Below are 26136 nucleotides of genomic sequence, written 5' to 3' on the forward strand. Positions count from 1 at the left end.
GTGGAAGTTTTTTCATTAATGCTTTTTCACACATTCTAAGGCAACATTTGAAATGAAAATTTCACAAAAAATTAATTAAACATAACTTGAAAATATCTCTCTCTATGTGTATGTGACTTTAGACACACAAAATTAATTGAATGTGTCTTGTTTTCTGTACACTTGTATTTTTATGCAATTCAAAACTTGTTGCTAAAAATAGCTGGGATTATGGACCTCGCATATTAAGTGAACTTTGCTACTTTCTGTTTCTCAGAAGGCCACAACCTGTGGGTTTGTTATGTGCTGTATAAAGAACGTAAAACAGCAGAACCCTTGTAAAGATAAAGTGTTTGCAAGGAGCTGTAATATACAGTAGTTCACTAAGGTTCAAAGAGAAGTTCAAAGAGAGCACTGACATGTTTACTGTAGTAGTTAGTTTTCACTGGAAAAAAACCCCAGTGAAATCTTCCTTTTTGATGATAAGCTGATTATATCAGATTTGGAAACAGAGGCTGCTACGCTGCAGAAAGCGATAGCATGCCTAAAATGTTTTGGTATGGCTTCACTTGCAAGTTGCTTTCAGGTTTATTGCTGATGTAGTTATATTAAACTCATATACTATCATGTTACTTGACTTTGTTATTATTTTTTTATTTCTAGCAAAAAGCCCTTCAATTTGACAGGCCAGAGCATTTAGTTTTGGTTTGAGAGGACTTCAGCCTCTCCCACGTCCCTTCTCCAGTTCTGTCTCCTTTCCATCCCTTGTGCTCCGCCTTACTCTCCTTTGTTTAACCTCCTTTTGCAGGAGAGGCAGCTGCTGTAGTCAGTGTCTGTCTCAGCAATGCTGCAGAGACAGAATGCCTTCTGTCCAGACTCCTGCCCATTGCGTTGTAAGAATTAAGCCTTTAGCTTTCCAAACTCTGTTACAGCCAGGGGTGTAGTGGCACACTTCTTATGTGTACCTGCATGCAAGAGAAAGCATATATGTATCTGATCTCCAGAAAGCATCTCAGGTTTGCTTGCTTATGTGGAGGTCTTTGCATTTTGCCTTTATTTTAGAGGGCGCAAATAACAGACTACATAGTGTCACTTGCTATTACTTAAATGTTTATTGCAGATAAAACTTTTTGATTTAGAAATATGGAATTCTAAGGCTTTCCCTCCACAGTTTTTTTTGCGTGTGGCGAGTCCAAGTTGCTTATTCAGTTGAGCAGTTCCCCAGAAGTAACATAGCAGCAAAGATAAGATAATTATCAGCAAATAATAGGTGTAGAGTGGAATTTATTAAATAGGCAGGAGTCTCAACGCATGTCAAGCTAGGAGAAATAGCTTGAGAGACGAATAATAAAGTTACTTATTTCTTTGCCATTTTTTATTTGTCCTTTTGCCATACTTTCTTGTGCACTAACGAATATTCTTCAAGTATTTTTTTGCATTTTTATTTTTTTATATCATCTCACTGTTGATATTACTTAATGACCTCATGCTACCAGATCTTATACTTTTTCTTCGTACGCTTCGAAGATAATTACGATAAAGCATGACGCTGATTACTCGGGCCTGAAATTGTTTAGAAACAAGGTAGTACAGAATTACGTCAAGGCATGTGCTGAGATTCATGAGAAAGGTAGTAAATGCTCCCCATGGGCTGTAACTTACTGTTCCATGGTGGAGCATCAGGAATGCAAAACAAATGTGAAAAGGCACAAAACAAACAAGCACTTGGATAATCAGTGTCAAAATAATTCTGATTGACCTCTCTTTAGCCTTTGGTTTCAGCTTAGAAGTTCTTCCATGAATGAGACTGTAAATGATAACTAGGTAACAACCAATCATGATAAGTAGGGGAATCAAGAAAAAAAAAATCAGTCGAGAAAAATTTAATATGCTGACTTCCTTTAGGTAGATAATATCCATCATCTTAATGCAGGCGGTGAAGTTAGAAGTTCTGTCTGGATCAGAATCCAAGAACAGGAGTGGAGAGGTTGTTGCTAGCGTAATTATCCAAAGTCCTGTGCAAGCTATCAGAGCTTTGGTTGTGTTCTTGAGTTCCTTGGCATGTTTAGGCTGCACGACAGCCATATATCTGTCAATGCTTATAAACGCTAGCAGCCATAGAGCGATGCTGGGGTAAAAAACAGTAAATGTGCTAAGAACCCGGCAGAAGATATCTCCAAAGAACCAAGATCGTTTGCTATAGTAAAACATCCGAAAAGGCAAAGAAAATATAAAGAATAAGTCAAGCAGTGCAACATTCATCATGTAGATAGTTATAGTTGTTCTCTTCTTGGTGGTACAGCTGAAGACCCAGAGAGCTGTGATATTAACAAATAAGCCAATTGTGAAAATAAAGCTGTAGAAGACAAGTGATGAAATTCTATACTCTTCAGGATGGTTATTTCCAGGCATTGTAATTAGATTTTGATTGTAGTTATTCATAACTTATAACATCATATCTAAAAAAGAAAATAGAATAATAATAATTTAAGTGCTGCAGTCAATCAGGTTAGCTTGCAATTGGAAGATGCATTTAGAACTGGACACCTCTCTGATTGTACTTCACAGGGGAGAAAGCAGTTTCTGTTGAACACAGTGTGTTGAACTCTGGCAGCCTGATGTTCAGAGAGCACAAGCTCTGATGTTTATAGACCTTTGAGATCTTTATGGATTATGAAAAGATTCCCTGAACTGATATAAAACGTTCATTCTAACCCAGTAGACTAAATGGGCAGTTCATTGGGGGGGGGCAAAGAACAATTTCAAAAGTCAGTGGCAGCAAAGAAATTCTTCAGGTCATTTTAGTGCAAAAGGTTTGAGGGAAAGAATGTGTTCTGCAGTAAGTTTCTGTCTCCATTCAGCAATTTTGGTTTACTGCCTTTATTTTAAAATTTTAGAAGGTTATATTCCCCCTCCCATACTCTATGCAAGATTTGCACAGGAAAATGTGACAGTTAACCTGAAGAATTAGTAAAAGAGTTTTAGATCAAAATTCAGTTTATCCATTCTATTATTAGAAAGATAATTTAGAATACTATACCAGTATTTTTAGTTCAGTCTCTTTCTGGAAATAACAACATGATAACTACTATGTTCTCTCTCCAAGGGAACCCATTGTTCAGCAAGGGCCAATATCTGGAGAAATCTTTTTCCTTTAATCATTCTTTCACACATTTTATATATACATATAATTTTCTTAAGTGTTTGTCTTTTATCTCGAGCTCAGTGAGACAAGAGCATGCTGGCAATGGCTTGGTTCGCCTGTCACTTTAAACCATAATTCAAACTTTACTGTGGTTTAAAGGCGAAAGCTCAGATGTCTGGTACAAAATCACAGGCATGTCACTCTTTTCCTGATGCAACTGTGCTGCCAGAAGCTAAACCCTAGTTTGGCTTGGTCTTACGTCAACCCAGGCTTGTGGTTTCTTTCCAAATAATTCATGAGCTGTAACCATGATTTGTTGTTGGCTTACTGCTCTTGCCTTGTTTGGGACAAAATAACCTTTAGCCGAGGGTTGGACACAATACTAAGCCAAATCATGGCTTTGCTCCTGGTAGCATGGCAGGAGTGAGAGAGGAGTGAAGTGTCCGCAGTTTTAACCATGTGACCGCATGCTGTGTGCTCAGCTTTAAACCATAGTTACGTTTAACTGTGGCTTAAAGTGACGTACAAATCAGATCAATTAGAAAAATCACAAACAATGTTTACAGAGGCAACTTTATAATTATTATATAGTGGGGAAAGGGTAGGCTGACTTTAATTTTGTGGAATCTGAACATGCATTCTTGATTAAGAAGAAATGCATTGATTTGGATCAGATCAAGGCTGGTCTAGTATAACTATTTTATTTTATTTTTATTTTATTTTATTGCAAGAAACCCAAGCACCAGCAGGTACTTGGCGGTTCACCAGAAACTGGCCAAGGATTTATCAATGGTCCATGATCCACTATCCACTTATCCTCATTTTAGAGAAATGCTGAGCATTTCAAAAATGATCTAATATGTAATTGCTGCTATAAAGAACTTCTGTAGATTGTTGGGTAAGAGCAGTTATGTGGTATTACTAATATTGCGTTATTATCAGGCAAAAAGGTTTCCTGAGTATCCAGTGGATTTTCTCATGCAAAATGTGTTAATGCAAACTAATTTTATTTTATGTAAGTGGCAGAGTCTGAAAGGAGATTTAGGCAAAGTTGCTCATGTCCAAGAGTTACCTTTTCTCTCTCTCCGCTATTCTTATGTGTCTAAGATGATGTGATGAAAATAGCAGGAAGGAAAGTTAACAATGCTGCAAAGTCGTTTGGCAGCAGATAGTTTGAAAGGGGAAGTTTCTTTCCATACCACCAAACAGACTTTATTTTTTTTACTTCTTTTACTCATTTGGGTGGGTTGCAGGTGTCTGCTGTTTTGCACCCTCCCTCCACCCAAAACTCTTGTAGCTGAAGGGAGAAAGTGTTGGTCTTGCCTCATCTTCTGAGCGCCTGTGCTTTTCAACTGCTGCTATATTTTTTCTTAATCTGCACAAATGGTGGGCACCACTGGTTTTAACACTTGCTCATTTCTTGTAAAGACTGCAGTCTTTGCTACTACTGTAGTTGATCATTGTTAGCATTTAAATCTGTTCTTCTAGAAAGTCTAAATGAAGCACAGCAGCTGTATGCAAAAGCATTACACAGGACAGAAAATGAAAAAGAGAAGATGGGTAAAGGACAGAAATGAAGATGTCATGTCTACCCCAACTTACACCCCAATCTTAAGAAACCTATAGCTACCACAGAGTCAGTTACAGGATTGCAGTCCAACCACTAGATATTTTGCAGCAGCTTGCTATAATGCAGTCTTGCAAATATGTCTGCAAGCTACTAACCTACTAAACTTCCTGCCCCCATGCACCTGTGGAAGTAATTTGTGCTACTCTCAAAAGAGCAACCTTTAGTTACGCTTCCTACTTCAATCTTTTGGAGGAGATTCTTAATCATAAGCAAATGGGCAAACAGCTGTTTACGAACCTGCAATAATGGAATTTAGACTGTCAATGAGGTTAGCGTCGCATCAATGACGCTGTAGCTGACATGGAGACTACATATTACTGAAAACAAGCTGATGTATTCTTTCTTCAGTACACTTTGGGTGGGAACTTTAAGTTAGATCAGAAAGGGGGGGAAAGGCTAATCAACTTTAACATGGTTTCTATCTTCACATTTGTTACTGAGAAGCTCTGCTTCACTGCCATTTTAAGTGTGCCTAGCACCTTGACTCTAGAAATCTCAATTTTTTTGTCTGGGAAGGTGAAATTAGCTGTGGCCTAGGGTACCAGGATAAGATCATTCTTTAGCAAGGGGAATAATTCTCACTAGTTATGTAAAGAAATGAGTGAGACCTCCAGAATATACAGGTGTTCTTCCCCCCAGTCTGATTCCTATTGCAGTCAAAACATAGCAGTACACCCCCTAATTGGTTTTAGAGCCCTGCCTAGGGAAAGCTCCCTGTCTGAATCACTGTGCCAGCCAATGGTAAATATATTAGCAGCTACCAAGTTTAGAACCTTCACCCAAATTAGGCAAATGGAATTCATGACAGTACCCTGCTATTTCAGATACCCTTCCCCTTCTTCAATCTAGGAAAACCCCTCCTTCATGTGACCAATCTCTTAAGAGGGGACCAAAATGGAAAAATTGTCATTGGTTCTTCAGGAATGCAGGAAGGTTTTCCTTCCTCCACCTCCATCTTTAATATTTGTACTTAGTTTTAGTCGGTGTTCCAAGAGAATGCACAGCTTCATGTTCCCCCTCCACCCCAAAAGTTTCATAACGTACAAGGCTAAGGGAACCTGGAAGAGCACTGCTGGCCCCCAGTACCGAAGAACCTCCTGTTCCACAACTTCCCCCTGAAGAATAGACCCTTTCCCTTCTTCTCCTTTAATTTGGCTTCCTTTCTCCCCTTTTGAAACTCTCAAGTGAATTACCTACACTGTCTCCCAGCAAAGGGCTCACCACATGTCTTTCTGATAGTTATCATACTCTCTCCTCTTCTTTGGTCTTGGCCTTTATCTGTCTTCTTTCCAGCCTTCTCATAGCACCGGCCTGTTGTTCCTTCTTGTTCTAACTGTCCCATCTCTGCTATAGATTTAACCAAATACTCACGGATCCTGTGTGAATCTTGTTTAGCAACAACAATTGGAAGTGGCTAGCACGTAAAACCGGGGGAATAGGAGGAAGGAAAACCAAACTGCTAGTAAAATAAGTATTTATATGTAATCCAAGCCTGACACGTTTCAGCCTTTGTATATTTAGGCCTGTATCAGGGGAATAAAGGCAGGCCTAAATATACAAAGGCTGAAATGCGTCAGGCTTGGATTACAAATAAATACTTATTTTTCTAGCAGTTTGGTTTTCCTTCCTCCTATTCCCCCTGAATCTTGTTTGGGTAATTAATTGACCTTCCTAGTTCTGTAATAAACCGCATATTAGATTATTCTAATCTTTGGCTCGTGTTTCATCACTAACTTCCCTCATCAAGAGACCCAGTTTACTCTGGCACACCATCACTCTTGGTTAAAGATCCAAACACATGTTCCTCCTGTACATCTGTATTGTGGCATGTGTAGATGAGGACATAAGATAGCAACGTTAACTTGTCATTATCCACTGAATTATTTAGCTCTCTTAAATCAATGGGACCTTGGAAAAGAAAGCAAATTAAAGTGTGTGAAGTGTGTGTATTAAGCTTTTTAGTTCCTTTTAGCATATAAGTATTAATGTGGACCAAACAGTAGAGGTGATGTTTGGTAATTTTGTGCAGCAGTCTTCTATACACTTACCTGGAAGTAAGCCCCATTGAACACAGTTGGATTTACTTCTGAATGAACATTTTAGGATTATGCTGTAAATTTGTCAAATGAATCGAAAGCTGGAAATATATACAATTAAACAACTCATTATTTGTATGACTATGAAGAAAGACATCAATATTGAGCATTGTAAAAATGAAAGAAAAACACACCTCTAACTAAAGAACTACTTGGTTTAGATCAGTAGTTCTGAACCTTTTTTGGGTCACGGACTCCTTTCAGAATCTGATGAAAGTTATGGACCCCCATAAAAAATAAATACAATTTATTTTATTGCATGGGAAATTGATTGTTTTGTACCTGGTTCACACACACACCCAGGAGTCCATGGACCGTAGGTTAAGAACCTCTGGTCTAGATGAAATATGGAAAATATTTGATACCACAGTATGTTACAATTCCATGTTCAGAACAGATTGCTTATTAATCCAGATGCAATTAGAAAGCAGCACTGGGTTCTGACCTCAGGAAACATTGCTTATAACATTGGAGGAGACCACCATCTTGTTTTTCTGTATAAATCTTTAATTTAGTCAAGTAGTGGCTAAGCTGTGGCCCTCTAGATACTGGACTACAGATTCCATCATCCCTGTCCATAGGCCCTGCTGCCTGAAGCTGATGAAAGCCATAGTCCAACTACATTTGGAACCATAGAGTCCCCATCCCTGATGCAGCCAGTCACCTATTTGCCAAAGGTGATAGTTGCCTTGGGTAAGTAGGAGCAGTTGTTGCCATTGATCTCTTAATACTGCAATTCAGGCAAACCTGATAAAAGGTAGCAGATTTTGGGGACAACAGATTCTTTAAAAAAATGTTTAGAAGTTGTCACTGGGTATGCATATTACATACAAGTGCCATATTGGAATTATGTTCTGCAGTTGTTGCTGAAAGAGCAACAGGCTATGTACACACTATACTTTTAAAGCACATTCAAAGCATATCCCCCCCCAAATAATCCTGGGAACTGTAGTTTACACTTGCAGAGCTACAGTTCCCATGATTCTTGGGAGGGGGATGTGCTTTAAAGGCATGGTTCATACACAGCCAAAGTCTGGCTAACTGTTATAGGGGATGGAGGAGGGGAAGCACAGAGGAGACCAACTAGGGATGATCTCTTGGCTTAGCCAGTTCCTTGCCTGATCAGGCAATTCTTAGCCAGTTTACTTTAGGAAGAGAAAAGTTTGCCAGCTTAAACTACTGGTGTTTATTTCTCAGTACTTTTTCTTTGAATGTATACCATGCCTCTGGATTTTTATATAGAGCATACAGTGCAGTCTGGTCAGATTTGCATGGCACAGTGAGCCAAACTATGACTTTCTGGACTACATGAATCTGTCAGCTCCCAGAGAAGCACTCACAACTGCTTTGCTCCTCCCCGGTCTTTTTTGTTTCTATGCCACACTGAACTGAGTCTAGGTTTGGGTTAATGTTTTGTCCATACCTTGGCTCATGGTGAAGCTCTGTCTTCCCAAACCGCGAGCTATAGCCAAGGTTTATCCTTGGCTGATGGGTTAGGTGCTAAGTCCTTTTTATCACTATTTTGATGCATGAAGTCAAGGAAATGTTATTGTAGGAAAAAGCTAGGAATGAGCAGTAATCTTGCAAATGTAAACTTTGTAGTAGTAGACATTTGGACCACAAACACATATGGTAGTTTGCTTGTGGCACATGGGTGGACTGGATTCTCTTCCAGTTTATAAAACCATTCTTGCCATCAGGCAATTCTTGTTTGCCAAGGGCTACCAGGTAAGTAGCTAGTTAACAAGGATAAATTGTTTTGTTTTTACTGAAAGAGCTACATATTTAGGTTTGTATCTTGAGCACACAGGACCTTTGATCCATTTGCTTTATTTCATGCGGGAGGGAAGAAATTTAACCACTGTAACTGAATTATTGGATCCATCAAAGAACTTTGAAGGATTATTGGATGCCCAGTGGTTTAATTTAAGTTTTTATTATTATTATTAAACCTAGCCTTTAAGGCAGTGGCTACAACATGAACATTTTAAAAATAGGCTGGTATAACTACTGTTAATAATAAGTGTGTTACAATACAACAAGAAAAACATGGCCTGAGATCCAAAGAACCTTGCAACTGGTTCCACAAGCCCAAGGGAGTGTGGAGCTTTTGTTTCTTGCTTGAAGAGTGGCCTCTCCTGTGCAATATAGCTGATAATGTTTGGAACTGAGGAGATTTTCCAAGGGAGATTGTAACATTATATGCAAATCTTCTATCCAAAAATAAGTCAAAATCCCTGCAGAGAATGTGCTGGTGCCTTTAGGTGAAACTGAAGCAGTTCTTTGGGTCCTAGTTATGGCATGTATGTCCTGGGTTGATTCTGTTATTTGTTTAAATCTACTGGTGAAATTCTCTTTCACTTTTTAAACTCATTGCTAATTTTCAGCTCCTCTTTATTTTTCTCAGTGTCTTTGAATTTAAATTAACTGAGGATATTTAATATAAAATGCTAATCATTATTTCAGCTACCTAGAAGCAGTTCTGCTCACTTTACTATAGAAATGTAGTAATTTACAATACTGAAGTATTAGTGTTAAAAGGTCTTAAAAGTGGTGGCATTCAATTTTATTATTTAATGTTAGAATCTATATTTGTATATATAGATATTTAAAGATGGTTGATAGCACAAATGAAATTGGACCATGAATCACATTTCTTACCTTTCCACTTTGCTGTTCTTTTAGAGATGCCTTCTTTGTGTTCTCAGAACTGTAAAAGATTTGGACTTCTTGCAATAACTTCCGTGTACTAAAATAGAAGTCGTCCTTTACAGACAGGAAATGTAATAATGCAACTAGTTTCCTGATTGGTTCTGTAGGTTTTCTCAAAAAAAATTGTGAATATCTTGATGTCACTTTTCATTCTTGTTACATATATCAGCTGACAAAATATTTCCTTCTGTGTGCTAGAGTGTGGTTTTCTGCTTTCCTAACCTTTTAAAACTACTCATTTTCATGACATATACATAAAACATTCATATGATTGAAGTACTGTAGGAATAAACTTGTTCACATTTATTATTGTAATTGTTATGAGTGATTTGCATTATAAGCATACATTTAATTTTGGGGAGGAAGCTTCTGATAAATCATTATGCTTTAACTCTATGCTTCTGTGGAAATCCCCCTTGTGCATGTCAGTTGTCTTGTAATCCTGGGAAACCTGCTCCTTTTGTAAGTATTATCTGGTCAGAATAAGTAAGTGATGCATTATTGAGTGGAAATTGGAATTGTGTTTTTCCTGTCCAGGGTGAGAGTCTGGATTGTCATGTTTTGTGTGCTTTAACGTTGCTTAGTATCATTCAGTGTGAGACTGACCTTCTATAGAATATGGCCGTACCTGGGTGAGAGATTGGGAGGGAGTGGTTATATTGCTCTTTGGACGACACTGTATTGTGCTACGTGGAGGTGGGTGAATGTGCTGGTTGTAAATTATTTTAATGCTGCTAAATATTTTTGTACACCAAACATTTCCTCTCTAATAACTGGTTGGCTGGAGATTAATTATCTGTATAGTTGGTGGGTATGCATGAGAGTGAAGCTTTGATGTGGAGGATTGCTAAGGATCTATTTGAGACAAGTTACTTTTGGGGGGATGGAAGTGTAGGTGCAGCTTCTATCTCAATCATTTTGTTTAGTTACTGTTTTGTGGAGTTTATTGTACTTTTGTATTTTATTTTTATCCGTAATGCTTTATGCTTAAGAGAATATTTTGTTTTCTTGTTCATTATGTTGCTGTAAATGTGTATTTTACATTTAACCTTCATCTGTAATGTTTTATTTTGATATTTTGTAATGCTATATCTCATGCTTTAGTTTAGGTTGTAAACTATGTTGGATTTAAAAAAAAATAAAAAACCATAAAGCGATATAGACATTATTTAAATAAAATCAATAATAAAATGTGTGCATCCCCATTTCCCTCCCCCCTTCCCTCTCCAATCTGATTTTGGAAGAATCAGATATGACTTTTTCTATTTTTCTTTGAGTTCCTGTGCTGGTCTAACACCTCAGTTTTCACATGTAGCAACAAGAAGCATAATCAACTGCATGTGCCAGTCTTCATACATTCATAATTTGTGTTGGATTATGGAGAGGTCAAATTCAGAATGTTTGAGAAACACATATTCTAATACTTAACTGAAAAGTTTCATTTGGATGCAAAATTGATATTTTGCAGAGACTTAGGTCTGGTGAATGTAGAAAATGTGAATGTGGAAAAATCTTAACGTATGCCAAACTACATACACAAATTTGAATATATAAAAACTGCAGTCTGTTGTAGACATATTGACAGCAGAAGGAAGCTATCTGATTAGGTGTTTGGCTTCTGAAGGTTGTTGAATGCTGCAGTGATACTTCTATGTCGGACTAAAAAGAGTGCTTTTTCACACACATTAATCCATTGCACCTTTTTCACAGACGTTATCCTCTTATCTGCTTCAGTAACATTCTTCCATTGACTGGAACTTCTTCCTCCTTCACTATGTGTTCTAATCAGTCAGGGATCATACAGAAAACAGGATGACACGATAATGCTGCATAGCTATATTTTGGATTGATGGTAATGTATTTGTTAAGGCAAATGTAGGATGAAGGCAGTGCTTCCTGGATTAGTCACATCTCTAGTTTAGAAAAATGCTTCCTGAACAGGCAAATATTGGTGCCCTTTGTAGCAATCCCCAAACACTGCCTTTTGAGATTGGCATTCATGTAAATTGTCCCTTCCATCATTCACTGTAAATTTTATTCAGTCCAGTTGCTATTCCTCAGCCTTAGGAACAAATGAAGCTGCCTTATAATGAATCAGACCATTGGCTCATCTAGCTTAGCATTGTCAACACTGACTGGCAGTGGCTCTCCCGGGCTTCAGGCAGCAGTCTTCCCCCACTCTGCCTGCAGACACCAGGTAGACTGAACCTATGATGTTCTGCATATAAAGCGGGTGTTCTGCCATTGCACTTCAGCCCTGTTTCAGCAGCATTCTACTAGCGGTTTCTTGGCAGAATGATGTACACTTTTCAGTATGCTGCTGATTAATGTCTCATTTGCTATGGCCTATTTTCTGTATAAGCAGCATTCCAAGAGGAGCTCAGCTGTGGCCACTGAGGAAATTGCTGTTATTACCAGATACTGTGAACTTGGGGTGGCAAGTAAAAGCAAGACAGATTTTAGAAATTCTGCAGATAGATTGGTTTGCAAACTCTTCATACTCATCTCACCAGCTTCCCCACAAATTTTCATAGGCTTTTATGTAGCTTGCACACGTTAAAATAAATATTCAGGCTGTGTATGGCTCATTTTGAAGCATAAACATACCTTTTAACTTTGTCTATGTTCATGGATACTTTATTCAGAAAGCTAAATAATAATAATGAGCACCTTTAAAATTTAATCCTGCTAAAGCAGCGGCTCCCTTCACCCATTGCCTCATACAGCTATGGGAAACAGCCCCACTCTGAGTATCAGTGCATTAGGCTTCCCCCCTGCAGACACCCATGCTTATGTCAGGGATGGGGAACATGTGGACCTTCAGATGTTGTTGGACTCAAACTCTCATCAGCCCCAGCCAGCATGGCCAGTATCCAGGGATGATGGGAGTTGCAGTTCAACAATATCTACAGGGCCACAGGTTCCCCATTTCTGCCTCATGCAAATAGAGATCTCTACCTGTAGCCTTTTCCCCTGTAGATGTGCATGCTAATGTATAAAAGTCTGAGCCAGGGGAATTTGCACAACCTTTGGGAAGCTGGTCAGTAGTGTCCACTGCTCCTCAGTTATTGATAGGAAGATATCTTAATGCATATAATGTGTGGAGGGGACTAGTGATTATATTCTATTGCATTTGAAAGAGCTTGGTGTAGCTTGAACTTTGTGCCTACAATTTTCCATTTTCATGTATGCTTTCACTAGTTGTGTTATAGCCTGTGATTACATTATTATTCACTTGCGTGCAAACAATTTTCAGCTAGCACCAACTTTAGTTAACTTTTGATGCTGAAGACCCCCAGGCCTTCTAAATATCTATTTCTGTGTACACATCAGGGTGTTAATAAGCAGGTGGGTCACACAAATCTAATTTTTCCATGTGCACTTTCCTGCACTTTTGTCCACACATGAGCACTTTGAATTTAAATCTATCTCACAGCCACACTAGAGGGACAGTGGATATACAGTGCCTTGCAAAAGTACTCAGATCCCTGACCAATGCTCTCATATTACTGAAACACAAATGGTAACTTGTAATTTCGTTCTGTGTGACATTTTATTTTGAAACACTGAAATTCAAAATCAGTTATTGTAAGGAGACATTGATTTTATGTTGGGAAATGTTTGCAAGAAACATAAAAAACTGAAACCTGTTGCTTGCATTAAGTATTCAACCCCTGTGCTGTGGAACCTCCCAGTTTACACAGATGAAAGAAACTGCCCTGTGAAGGACACAGTTATCTTACCATTGGCCTCCATCTGTGAACCATGAAAGTTGCTGTCACATTGTCCTTCCACCCTACCCTGTGAGAGAGGAACGCACTCACCATCTCGCTGGCGTGTGGGGGAGAGAAAGAGCACTCCTTGCTGCTGCTTCCCGGTGCAGGGTCTCCTGCTCAACAACAGCCATCGCCGTGTCCTTCTCCTCCTTCTGCTGCAGGCAAGGGCCAGGTCCTCACCGGCGCTTCTTGGTGCGGGGCCTCCTGCTCAACAACAGCCTGGTGTGGGGTCTCCTGGCATGGGGACCTCATGCTCAACAGCCCGGTGCCTCCTGGCCAACAACAGTCTGGCATGGGGGCTCTTGCCCAGGGCCTCCCGCTCAACAACAGCTGCCGCCACCACGTCCTTCTCCTCCTCCTGCTCCAGGCAAGGCCTAGGTCCCCAAGCCCGAGCTCCTGCAGCCGCCCCTTGACATAAACCATCACCACCACCAGCAGCAGCAGAAGCCTGGGGAGCAGTAGCTGAGTGAGCCCGAGGACATGGAGAGGAAGACAACATTGAAACAGCAAACAGCTTCGCTGTAACAAATGCCTGTCGCCCTTCTGCCTCTCGAGAACTGCCACCCCCGCTAACACCACCTCCTTCTTCTTGGCAGTGCTGATAATGATAATGTTATTTGTTAATTAATTTTATTTGTTATTATAATATTTGTTATTTAATTTTATTTGTTATTATGTTATTTGTTATTTAATATAATTTTTGTAAATTGTATTGCTTTTATTGTATTTTTATTGTATTTTTATACCTATGTTTATTTTTCTTTGTAAACCGCCTTGAGGGCCTTTGGCCAAATGGTGGGGTATAAATAAAATATAGTAATAATAATAATAAAATTGTCAGGATAAAAACCCCACCATTGAAGGGTCGTTGGTCAGGCTGTGGATCTGAAGGAAAATGAAGACCAAACCATTCTACAGAAGTGAGAGGTAATGTAATACAAATGCATAGATTAGGAAAAGGATACAAAATAATATCCAAATGTTTGGATGTCCCAGTGAGCACAATTGGATCAATAATCAGGAAGTGGAAGCCTCATCACACCACCCAGGCACTGCCAAAAAAAGGCTGTACCTCAAAACTCAGCGCTCAAACAAGGAGACTTGTGAGAGAAGCCACAGAGAGACCAACAATTACTTTGAAGGAGCTACAGAGTTCAGTGGCTGGCAGTGGAGTAATGGTGTACCAGTCAGCCATAGCAAGAGCTCTGCATAATACTGGCCTGTATGGGAGGGTGGCAAGAAAGAGGCCATTACTCAAAAAGTACCATCTGAAAGCACGTCTGAGGTTTCCAGAAAGCATGAGAGTGCCCCAGCTGCGATGTGGGAAAAGGTTTTATGGTCAGATGAGACCAAGATAGAGCCTTTTGGCCAAAACTCAAAAGCGCTATGTGCGGTGCAAACCTACCACTGCCCATGCCTCAAGACACCCTATCCCTACAGTGAAGTATGGTGGTGGTGTTGGGTTCAAATTTACGCTCCCTCCCCTTTCAGACAGGGCGATCTAACGCGCCCCTCAGCCCTGAATAGGAGAGTGAGTTTGACAATTCAATTTACCTTTCAGTGGTCCAGCCAGACATCAAACATATAACAGACACACAAACTGCTTGATCAAGTAGGGGTCTCTAAACTGTGCAGACAGCGGTCTGACAGGAAAGAGAGCAGCGTTTATTAATTGAAGCATCATTTATATAGGTTTCATAAGTAAAACAAAGTGTAATATTATTAAAAGCATAACAAAGGGAATACAGTATTACAGAGATAAGCAAGCGCATCTGTTCATCCTTGTTACATTTCATATAATTCTGAAAAGCGAGAGATTGATAAAGAAGTTATACACTTGTCAATCTAAGAAACTTAATTCAAGATAAGAACTGAGGAAAAGCGAGGAAGAGGGTTAGATTGACACTAGTAAAAGATAAACAATAGGGCTGGTGTGCCTGCAAAGAATTATCCACTCAGCAGTATGACGTAGAGCTATGGATACAATTCTAGCAAGTATTATGGGAACACGTCTTCTTTGTGCTGAGTTTGATACAATGCACAGGAGGTGTAAAAGTTAGGCAAGGCAAGGGAAATAGCAACAATCCAGCAGGGATACATTTTATCTCCTTTCCGAGATGTTACAGTCTTTGAGGCGCCTCTGGGTGTGAATCGAAACTTAGAGTGTTATGTTCCCCACCCTCTCTACGTTCCATGATTCATTGTGGCACTGGCTCTGGCAATAATGTAGTATTTCTTGACAACCCGTGACAACTTTTGGGGCCTAGGAAATAAAATATTTCCTAACAGTGGCAGCATCATTCTGTAGGGATGCTTCTCACCAGGAGCGACTGGGCAAATTATTAAAACTGAAGAAAGAATGGATGGAGCAAAATACAGGGAAATACTGCAAGAGAACCTGCTTCAGTCCACTAAAAAACTGATGCTTGGGAGGAAATTCACTTTTCAACAGGACAATGATCCCAAGCACAAGGCCACATTAGAGTAGCTCAGGAACAAAAAGGTGAATGTCCAACAGTGGCCCAGTCAAAAGTCCTGATCTCAATTGAGAATCTGTGGCGCTCTTTGAAAATTGTGGTCCACAAGCGACGTCCAACCAACCTGAACAACCTGGAGCAAATCTGCCAAGAAGAATGAGCCAAAACTCCTCCGACACTGTGCAAAGCTGGTACATACTTACTCCAAAAGACTTAAAGTTGTTATTGCAGTGAAAGGTGGCTCTATCAAATATTAATGGGGGGGGCTGAATACTTATGCAAGCAACATGTTTCAGTTTTTATGTTTCTTAAAAACATTTCCCAACATAAAACCAATGTCACCTTACAATAATTGATTTTGAGTTGCAGTGTTTCAAAATAAAATATTGTACAGAACAAAAATTACAATGTACCATTTGTAATTCAGTAATATGAGAGCATTGGTCAGGGATCTCACTACTTTTGCAAGGCACTGTAATGGTGCCCTCTCCCCTTAATTATTCTCCATCCTCGGGAAGTTCTGGAAACCTGAGTTCCATTGTGGGCATGCATTCAGTTATTTGTTTATCTGTGTGAATGAATCTCTTTTTTAAAAAAAGTTGTCTGTGGAATAGTGCAATAATGAACTTTCAGCTGTTTTAAAAATTAAAAAATAATAATACAGCAAACTTGTGTTCAGCAACAGCCAATGGAAATAGGTGCATTGCATCCTTTCCATAGAAACAAAATGACTAGTTTGTGATCAGGCAGCAAGCAAATGGAAGTATGGGTGTGGCACTAGATGGTACCCTGCAAACTGGCAGAACATATGCAAAAAAGACCCACCCACACAATGTGCTTAAGTGTGTCCACACTTTTAGGGTTGCCAGGTTAGAAGCATCCCAAACCTTGAGATTTTAGAGGCAGGCCCCAGTATGTCACAGGGACAAGTCTGAGTGATGTCATTAAGCATGATACATGAAGCATCAACTACAGTTTTTTGGAGCATATCATTCAAACAAAAACATTTCTCTGATTGGAAATTAAGATACAAAAGATAGAGCCTTGGTAGGGAACATTTAAACTAGCCTACTTGCTTCTGGCAAGAAGGGTTTAAGTGCCCTCATGCCAGTCTAGTCAACAGAAGGACATTGTAGGAAGAAAGGCTAGTGTTGTGGAGATGTTAGATGGGAGTACTCGGGAGTAAAGATAGATGCCCTTGAAGGCTGCACTTCTAAACACACTAAGCCCCATAGAACTCAATATTACTTACTTCTGAGTAGATATAGTTTGGGTTTTGGTGTTGGTAAAGCTTGGTAAAGATATCCATATTAAAGCAGGGTTGGCAACCCCCTGCCTGGAATGCCCTGCCCCTACCTTTTAACATGGCTGCTCCAAACTTCTTTACAGATTTGACCCTTCACTTCAGAAAGGTTTCTGAGAAATGAGTAAGAAGTGTCTCTGCCCTTCCCTGCCTACCCTGTGGGCTGCTATAAACTCACTTTGACAGCCAACCCAATTCCAGTGAGTAATAATGGAAAGAGAGAGAACACAAATGGTTTGGTCTACCTTCACAGGCACCAGCTTGGGAACAACAACAATTGCAGCCACACTTCCCAGCATGTGAATTCTCTTTTACCACTATTGGGCAAGAAACAAACCGTCACGCAACCAACAAGGCACATCATCAGTGGGTTTAAGGGGGTTGAGCTGAGCACATTAAACCACTGCTGTTGCTTCTATGGATGTAACGAAGGAAGGTTAAAAGTAAATGAAATGCAAATACAAAAAGAAAAAGACAGTGATGCTTTCCTAAATGCAATACCATACCAACCACAGCAAGATTCCTATGAGTAAGGCAGACAACTCAGATTCCCCCAACCAGTCAGCGTTCCTAACCAAACCAAAAGAAAAATCCTGACAGCTAGTCAGCCAAGGTCACAGAAATCCCTGTGCAGCACAACCTGACCTGGGGGCTGGAGTTAGTGCAGAATGCTGTGGTGTGATTGCTGACATGAGTGAGATCCTATCAGCCCATAATGCCTCTCCTCTGAAATCTTTGCTGATTTGCTACCAAAGTTTAAGGTGTGCGTTCCATGTTATGGGTGCCACATAGTACTTGTACTTGTTCTGCTGTTGTAAGAAATCTGTCCTTTAGCGTGGCAGCATCTACAGTTTGGAACTCCCTGCCTATGGACATTAGGCAGACACCTTCATTGTACTCTTTTCAGCACCTGCTGCTTGTTTAGGCAAGTCTAACATGGGCTCCTGCTGGGAGGAAGGGTGGGATATAAATCAGATAATAGACAAATAAATAAAACCAAGCATGTAGAAAGTATTGTGTTTTTATCTGTTTTTAACTTATTGTTGGTTTTTTATTTTGAATGTTTTTAAATACCTGTCTTTTTTGCTGATAATTTTATTGTTTTAATTCCTTCTGTAAACTGCTTTGGGATTTTTTACAACATGGTATATAAATGTTGTAAATAAAAGACAAATAAATTTTGGAGTCACTGTGGCCTTTGAGTCTCTTTCCACTTTTAGGAACAAAGGAATCAGGCTGTTTTGTACCATCTGGGTCAGTACTGATGACATGAACTAGCATCGGTTCTCCAGAATTCCAGGCAATAGTCTTTTCCAGAAATTGAATTTTGGACCTTTACATGCAAAGCATATGCCCTACCACTGAGCTACAACCCTTCCCCTGTTTAAAAAAGTATCCTTTAAAATAGTTCTTTTCAATTCACTAATGAATGCACATCATACTTAGGGCATATGCCCACCATTCCTTTAAAGCACATTTAACACACATTTGAAGCACATGAATCCCACCACAGAATCATGGGAACTGTAGTTTCAGGGTGGTGGGAACAATAACTGTGAGGGGGAAACTACACTTCCCAGGATTCTTTGGGGAAAGACATGGGCTTTAAATGCAAGTTGAATGTGCTTTAAATGTATTGTGTGGATCTACTTAATTAACTTTACCTGCATGTAAATCATTTTAATTAATTTGATAAAATGGAAATGAGCTATAGTGGGTGACCATGGGCTCCTCACCATCTCTCAGCCTAATCTGCCCCTCAAGATGAAAACAACAGAGGGGAATCATGGCCACCCCAAGGAAGAAGGGCGCACTTAAAATGGAGAGGAAATAATCATGTACAACTATAGTGTGAAATCAGACACATATCAGGACACACTATGAAGAAATTTAAGCATGACTGTCAAAGATGTTTATTATTTACACAACCTGTAAAGATATTTATAGTGCAGTCCTATGTTTGTTTACTCAGAAGCAAGTCCCAATGTATTCAGTGGGGCTTACTCAGACAGGGAGACGCACGCACACACACACACACACACTCTGGAGAGGTAAAAATACATACACCCCTTATAATAGTTTATTGTCAAAACTGGTTGGTCATTGCAGAACATTTTTTTGAAAATCAGTATTAGTTTCCTACATAATAAAAACAGTGATACCTAAGTAAGCTCTGCCTAACTGCTTTAAAAATAGGATTGGAGGGGAAGAGAAAGATTTAAAACACAAACACAATTCCTTGCTATGTTCACTCAAAGTCCCATTAATTTACAGCACAATCCTAGCCACTTCCACTCAAAAGTAAGTCCTATTGAATTCAATAGGGTTTACTCCCAGTATGTGTGATTAGGGCTGCAGCTTTACTCCCAGAAAAGCAAGTATGGGATGAAAGCTTTATATTAGGAAGGCTTTCCGAACACTGTTCTCTTCAATAGCCCAGGAAAATTTAAACTTGTTTGACTCCTGCACACGAGAGAGAAAAAGACTGAAAGCTATATATTTACTCAGTTTATGAGATTTTCAGATAAGCAGGAAAAGACAACAATTTTCCGGCCTTGCAACGGGGTCTAAGTACTGCCTGGAGGTCAACAAGTCACAACCCTGACTTACTGGCTACAAACCTGAAAGGGCGGGGTTAGAGCAGCCAGCTACAAGCTCACTAACAGAAGTTGCGAGAGGGCAGCTGATGTTTTGGTGTATATCTCATGAACCAGACCACCCAGAAACTTAATTTTTTTAAAGTGAAAGCTGAGAGTTTGGAGATTAAGCTGACTCACCAGGAGACCTAGAGAGGACCCCAAAAATCCTGAGTCTCTGGGCAAAATCCAAGACCTGGTAACCCTAGTCCATACCCAGGTAACATGCAATTTTATGTGGGTTGTTCCTCCCCTAACGGATTATCTGCAGACTGGAAAAATCTAAGTTAATTTGAAGGGAAAGTCTGGGCTTCCACTTGGATGAGGATGTTGTCGAGTGGATGATGAGGAAAATATCGCACATGGGATGCATCCCATTCCCTTTAAACTGCTGTGTATTTTGATGGTTTTTATTATTTTATTGTATTTTTGTCAGCTATAACCCATCTTGAGTTCACACTTGTGATGAAAAGTGGAAATAAATCATATAAATAAAATTAAAATTGTTCAGCTCTATATTTATTTTATTTATTTAGACTTCCAGTTCTACTGTTCCTTAAGGTTGGCTCCTACTTAAAATAAAATGTAAAAAAATCAAGCTGATTAAAAAAAAACTAAAGCACTGTTTCAGGTTAAAAGCTTGAGCACTGTATACCAGCTACATAGAAAAGGCCTTTTGCTGTCAAATGAGGCTTGGACTTTGGAAAGTTCCCAGCGTCACCACACACCATGGTTTTTGAGGCTGCTGAGATTTCAGAAAGAGCAGAATCAGGTATTACAAAGCCAAGAAACCTTCTAGTTTTCTTTTTTAAAAAAAACTAAGATGCCCACCAAGAGGCTAGACTCCTAACAGGGGCACCCATGGAATGGTCAAAGCTGAGAAACCAGACTAAGATGCATCCAAACTCAGAGGAAAGCAATAGTAAACCGCCTCTGAATACCTCTTACCACGAAAACCCTATGAACAGAGTATCCAAAATACAACATGAGATAGTGCTGGAAGATGAGAGCCCCCCCAAGGTCAGAAGGCACTCACCGAGCTACTGGGGAAGAACAAAGGACAAGTACGAATAGCGCTGTGACTAATGATGCAGCTGGGTCAAAGCTGAAAGGGAGCCCAGAGGCTGATGCGCACAGATGTGAAAGGAGAGTCCAGAGTTGTATGATGCACAAATAGTAACATGGAATGTGAGAGGCATGAACCAGGGAAAGTTAGAAATTGTCAAGCAAGAAATGGAACGTATCAATATTACAATACTTGGCATGAGTGAATTAATATGAACAGGAATGGGACATTTTCAGTCAGGCAACTACAAAATATTTTATGCAGGAAATGAGAAATTAAGAAATGGGATTGCTTTAATAGTGAGAAGTGACGTAGCAAAAACAATTAAGAGCTGTAACTGAGCGAGTAATATCAATGAGATTAAATGGGAAATCTATTAACATAAACCATCATCCAAGTTTATACTCTGACAGCAAACGGAGAAGAAGAGGAATTGGAGAGATTTTATGCAGAAGTACAGGAAGAAATTGATCACACACCAAAACAAGATGTGCTGATAATCATGGGAAACTGGAATGCAAAAGTAGGGAACAGAGAAGAACTAGGAATTGTGGAGAAATGGGGCAGAAATGAAGCAGGAGAAAGTCTTACTGAATTCTGTGAAGCCAATAATTTGTTTCTTGCAAACACATTTTTTGAACTGAAAAGACGACCATACAGGCGGACATCACCAAATGGTCAATATAGGAATCAAATTGATTATATAATTGGTAGCAGAAGATGGAGAAGTTCCATACTTTCTGCGCAAACAAGACCAGGAGCAGACTATGGTACAGATCATGAGCTGGTCATATAAAAAATCAGAGTAAAGCTAAAGAAGAAGAACAAAGCAATCATAATGCCAAAATACAATTTAAATAACATCCCAGAAGAATATAAAGATCATATAAGGAACAAATTTGAGGCTTTAAACTTTGTTGATAGAGAGCCAGAAGAACTATGGAGTGAAGTCAGACATTATCAGGGAAGAATGCAAAAAGACAATACCTCTCGTCAAAAGGAGAGAAAGACCTCAATGGATGACTGAAGAAACTCTTAAAATGGTTAAAGAGAGAAGGAAAGCAAAAGCAAAAGGAGATAGAAACACAGTTAGAGCCCTAAATGCAACAATACAGCGACTAGTACATAGGGACAAAGAGAACTATTACAGTAGTTATTGAATAAAAATAGAACAGGACAACAAAAAGGGTAGAACAAGAGACCTATTCCCAAAGATTAGAGAAATGAAAGGGAAATTTAAACCAAGAATAGGGATGTTGAATAATCAACAGAGGAACACACTAATGAGATGAAATAAAAGAAAGATAGAAGCAATACACTGAAGAACTCTATAAAAGAGATGCAAAGATGACAGATTCATTCATGGAGGAACCGTATGATGAAGAACCAGAAATTTTAGAATGTGAGGTGAAAGCTGCTCTTAAAATACTTGGAAGAAACAAATCACCAGGAACAGATGGCATACCAATAGAGTTGCTACAAGCCACTGAGACTGAATCTGTCCAACTTTTGACAAAAATCTGTCAAGAAATATGGAAAACTAACAATGGCCCACAGGCTGGAAGTGCTTAATATACATCCCAATTCCAAAGAAAGGGGATCCCAGGGAATGCAGTAATAATCAAACTATTGCCTTGATATCCCATGCAAGTAAGGTAATGCTCAAGATTCTACAACAAAGGCTGTTACCATATGTGGAGTGAGAAATGCCAGACGTCCAAGCTGGATTCAGAAAGGGAAGAGGTACCAGAGATCATATCGCAAACATATGCTGGATACTGGAACGGACCAAGGAATTTCAGAAGGAAATCACCCTGTGCTTTATAGATTACAGCAAAGCCTTTGATTGTGTAGACCATGAAAAACTATGGAATGCTTTAAAAGAAATGGAGGTGCCACAGCATCTGATTGTCCTGATGCGCAACCTATACTCTCGACAACAGGCTGCTGTAAGGGCAGAATATGGAGAAACCAATTGGTTCCCAATAGGAAAGGGTGTGAGACAGGGGTGTATTTTATCACCCTACTTGTTTAATCTAGATGCTGAACATATCATACAGAAAGCGGAATTGGACCAAGAAGAAGGAGGTGTGAAAATTGGAGGGAGAAATATCATTAATTTAAGATATGCAGACGATACCGTACTACTAGCAGAAACCAGTAATGATTTGAAACGAATGCTGATGAAAGTTAAAGAGGAAAGCACAAAAGCAGGACTACAGCTGAACATGAAGAAGACTAAAGTAATGACAACAGAAGATTTATGTAACTTTAAAGGTGATAATGAGGACATTGAACTTGTCAAGGATTATCAATACCTTGGCACAGTCATTAACCAAAATGGAGACAATAGTCAAGAAATGAGAAGAAGGCTAGGACTGGGGAGGGCAGCTATGAGAAAACTAGAAAAGGTCCTCAAATGCAAAGATGTATCACTGAACACTAAAGTCAGGATCATTCAGACCATGGTATTCCAAATCTCTATGTATGGATGTGAAAGTTGGACAGTGAAAAAAGCAGATAAGAGAAAAATCAAGTCATTTGAAATGTGGTGTTGGAGGAGAGCTTTGCGGATACCATGGACAGCGAAAAAGACAAATAATTGGGTGTCAGAATAAATTAAACCAGAACTATCACTAGAAGCTAAAATGATGAAACTGAGGACACATCATGAGAAGACATGATTCACTAGAAAAGACAATAATGCTGGGGAAAACAGAAGGGAGAGTAGAAAAAGAGGAAAACAAAACAGGAGATTGGTTGATTCCATAAAGGAAGCCACAGACCTGAACTTACAAGATCTGAACAGGGTGGTTTACGACAGATGCTCTTGGAGCTCATTGTTTCATAGGGTCACCATAATTCGTGATCGACTTGAAGGCACATAACAACAACAAAGAAGCAGCATCATTGTTAGTACTTGGACAATGCTTGTTATCAGTTTGAGACTGAATTTATTTGTGGTGGATATGGTAGTTCTCTGATAATTACTATTTCCATGCAGAATGCAAGGCAAAGATTTTAGAGGACCATGAGTGTAACATTCATGTGCTATTGTTGTCCTGTGATATTATTAACACCCAGTATTATTATTTCCATTGTAATCAGTGAATTTCCTTGAATATAATTCTCCATTCACATATTGTTCTTGGATAGATTTTTAATAGGTATTCTTTCAGCTTTGCCTTCCAAAGGCTGGAGTTTTTGGTGTAACTGTAGTGCCCTCTACTGACCTGTATCTATTATAACTACAGAACTGTCATGAAATAGTTTGGCTTTGCTGGTATCTTTACTGCATTAACTCTGAGATAAGAGATCAGTCCTTATGATATATGACCCACCAAGCCAAATGCAAGTGACAGACTTCATTAACTTCTTGATTTTGCTACATGCTCAAGATTATAAAAACTATCATGATAACGAGTGTCAACCACCTGGCATGCCAAATAGACAGCTGGTGGCCTGTGTTTGGCTTGGTCAGCCCTAAGCCGTCTACAACTCCTGTTATTATCTAGGGACTAATAGACAATGGGTTGTATTCAACTAAGTTCTGCACAGAGTAGGCCCATTGACCTTGTTTTTACTCTATTTTTAATGGTTTTTATTATATGGTTTTTGTATGTTGTAAATTGCTTTGCTGTTTTTTGAAAATAAATAGTGGTATACAAATATGTTTATAAATAAATAAATGAAATTAATGAACCTACGTTAGTCTTGTCTATTAACTTCAGTGGGTCTACTCTGAGTAGGACTAGTATTGAATACCACCCAATGACTTTTCTGAGCTTTTGGCTCCCCTTACTTGGTTTTACATAGCTCAGGGCTAGACAACTTGTGACCCACCAAGCTGAATCCATCCCACAACCTACATATTGTGATCTGGCAGGTCCTCAATAATTGTTTTATTTTTGCACAGATAGCAAATATAAGAGACATGTAAACCACTTGATAAGCTGCTATACATAGCTGGTGAACTGCATTCAGCTTGATGAGTTGCAAGTTGCTGAACATGGTTGGCCTAGTTGTTGAAACTGATATCTATGAAACTATTCATGAAACAACTTGTTAGCTGTAGAATTTCAACAGCTTTTTTAAAAAAAAGCACAACTATTTTTTCTCTCTCTCCCACCCCACCACTCAGATGTCTAAAATGGATCCTGCAATGTCTAGAAAGTGTACAGCAATGATGCCTTACTCTGATATCGTACGGCTTTGTTGTTGTTGTTGTTATGTGCCTTCAAGTCGATTACGACTTATGGCAACCCTATGAATCAGTGACCTCCAAGAGCATCTGTCGTGAATCACCCTGTTCAGATCTTGTAAGTTCAGGTCTGTGGCTTCCTTTATGGAATCAACCAATCTCCTGTTTTGTCTTCCTCTTTTTCTACTCTCCCTTCTGTTTTCCCCAGCATTATTGTCTTTTCTAGTGAATCATGTCTTCTCATGATGTGTCCAGAGTATGATAACCTCAGTTTCATCATTTTAGCTTCTACTGACAGTTCTGGTTTAATTTGTTCTAACACCCAATTATTTGTCTTTTTCGCAGACCACGGTATCCGCAAAGCTCTCCTCCAACACTACATTTCAAATGAGTTGATTTTTCTCGTTATCTGTCTTTTTCACTGTCCAACTTTCACATCCATATATGGAGATTTGGAATACCATGGTCTGAATGATCCTGACTTTAGTGTTCAGTGATACTTATTTGAGGACCTTTTCTAGTTCTCTCATAGCTGCCCTCCCCAGTCCTAGCCTTCTTCTGATTTCTTGGCTATGGTCTCCATTTTGGTCAATGACTGTGCCGAGATATTGATAATCCTTGACAAGTTCAATGTCCTCATTGTCAACTTTAAAGTTATATAAATCTTCTGTTGTCATTACTTTAGTCTTTTTGACGTTCAGCTGTAGTCCTGCTTTTGTGCTTTCCTCTTTAACTTTCATCAGCATTCGTTTCAAATCATTACTGGTTTCTGCTAGTAGTATGGTATCGTCTGCATATCTTAAATTATTGATATTTCTCCCTCCAATTTTCACACCTCCTTCATCTTGGTCCAATGCTGCTTTCCGTATATGTTCTGCATATAGATTAAATAAATAGGGTGATAAAATATACCCCTGTCTCGCACCCTTTCCTATTGGGAACCAATCGGTTTCTACATATTCTGTCCTTAATGGTAGGGCTTCAAGAAAATAATATTTTGTCTACTTGATGAAACTTGGGTGTTAGACCTTGGGGACCTGGGTTCAAATACCGTTTGAGCCATGGATTTCTTGGCTGGTTACCCGTCATGGCAAGCCATGGTTTATAGCTTACAG

General features: G+C 39.3%; 2 protein-coding genes across 6 annotated transcripts in view; one reads left to right on the forward strand and one right to left on the reverse strand.

Annotated features, from left to right (window-relative positions):
- Nucleotides 1-26136, forward strand: part of UBAC2 (UBA domain containing 2) — a 138154-nt gene that overhangs the window by 15984 nt on the left and 96034 nt on the right. The window lies entirely within an intron of this gene.
- Nucleotides 1138-9595, reverse strand: GPR18 (G protein-coupled receptor 18). 2 transcript variants are annotated; one of them, XM_061626583.1, is made up of 3 exons: nt 9512-9595; nt 6803-6891; nt 1138-2438 (listed from the first exon to the last, which is right to left on the reverse strand). In XM_061626583.1, the coding sequence occupies exon 3, from the start codon at nt 2419-2421 to the stop codon at nt 1429-1431; it is 993 nt and encodes a 330-aa protein (XP_061482567.1). In that variant the 5' UTR covers nt 2422-2438; nt 6803-6891; nt 9512-9595; the 3' UTR covers nt 1138-1428. The 2 variants fall into 2 exon arrangements, with proteins under 2 accessions (XP_061482567.1, XP_061482568.1); XM_061626584.1 differs by lacking the exon at nt 6803-6891 and having other exon boundaries at nt 9512-9551.

This window comes from Rhineura floridana, chromosome 5 (assembly GCF_030035675.1).
Source record: "Rhineura floridana isolate rRhiFlo1 chromosome 5, rRhiFlo1.hap2, whole genome shotgun sequence".
NCBI lineage: Eukaryota > Metazoa > Chordata > Lepidosauria > Squamata > Rhineuridae > Rhineura > Rhineura floridana.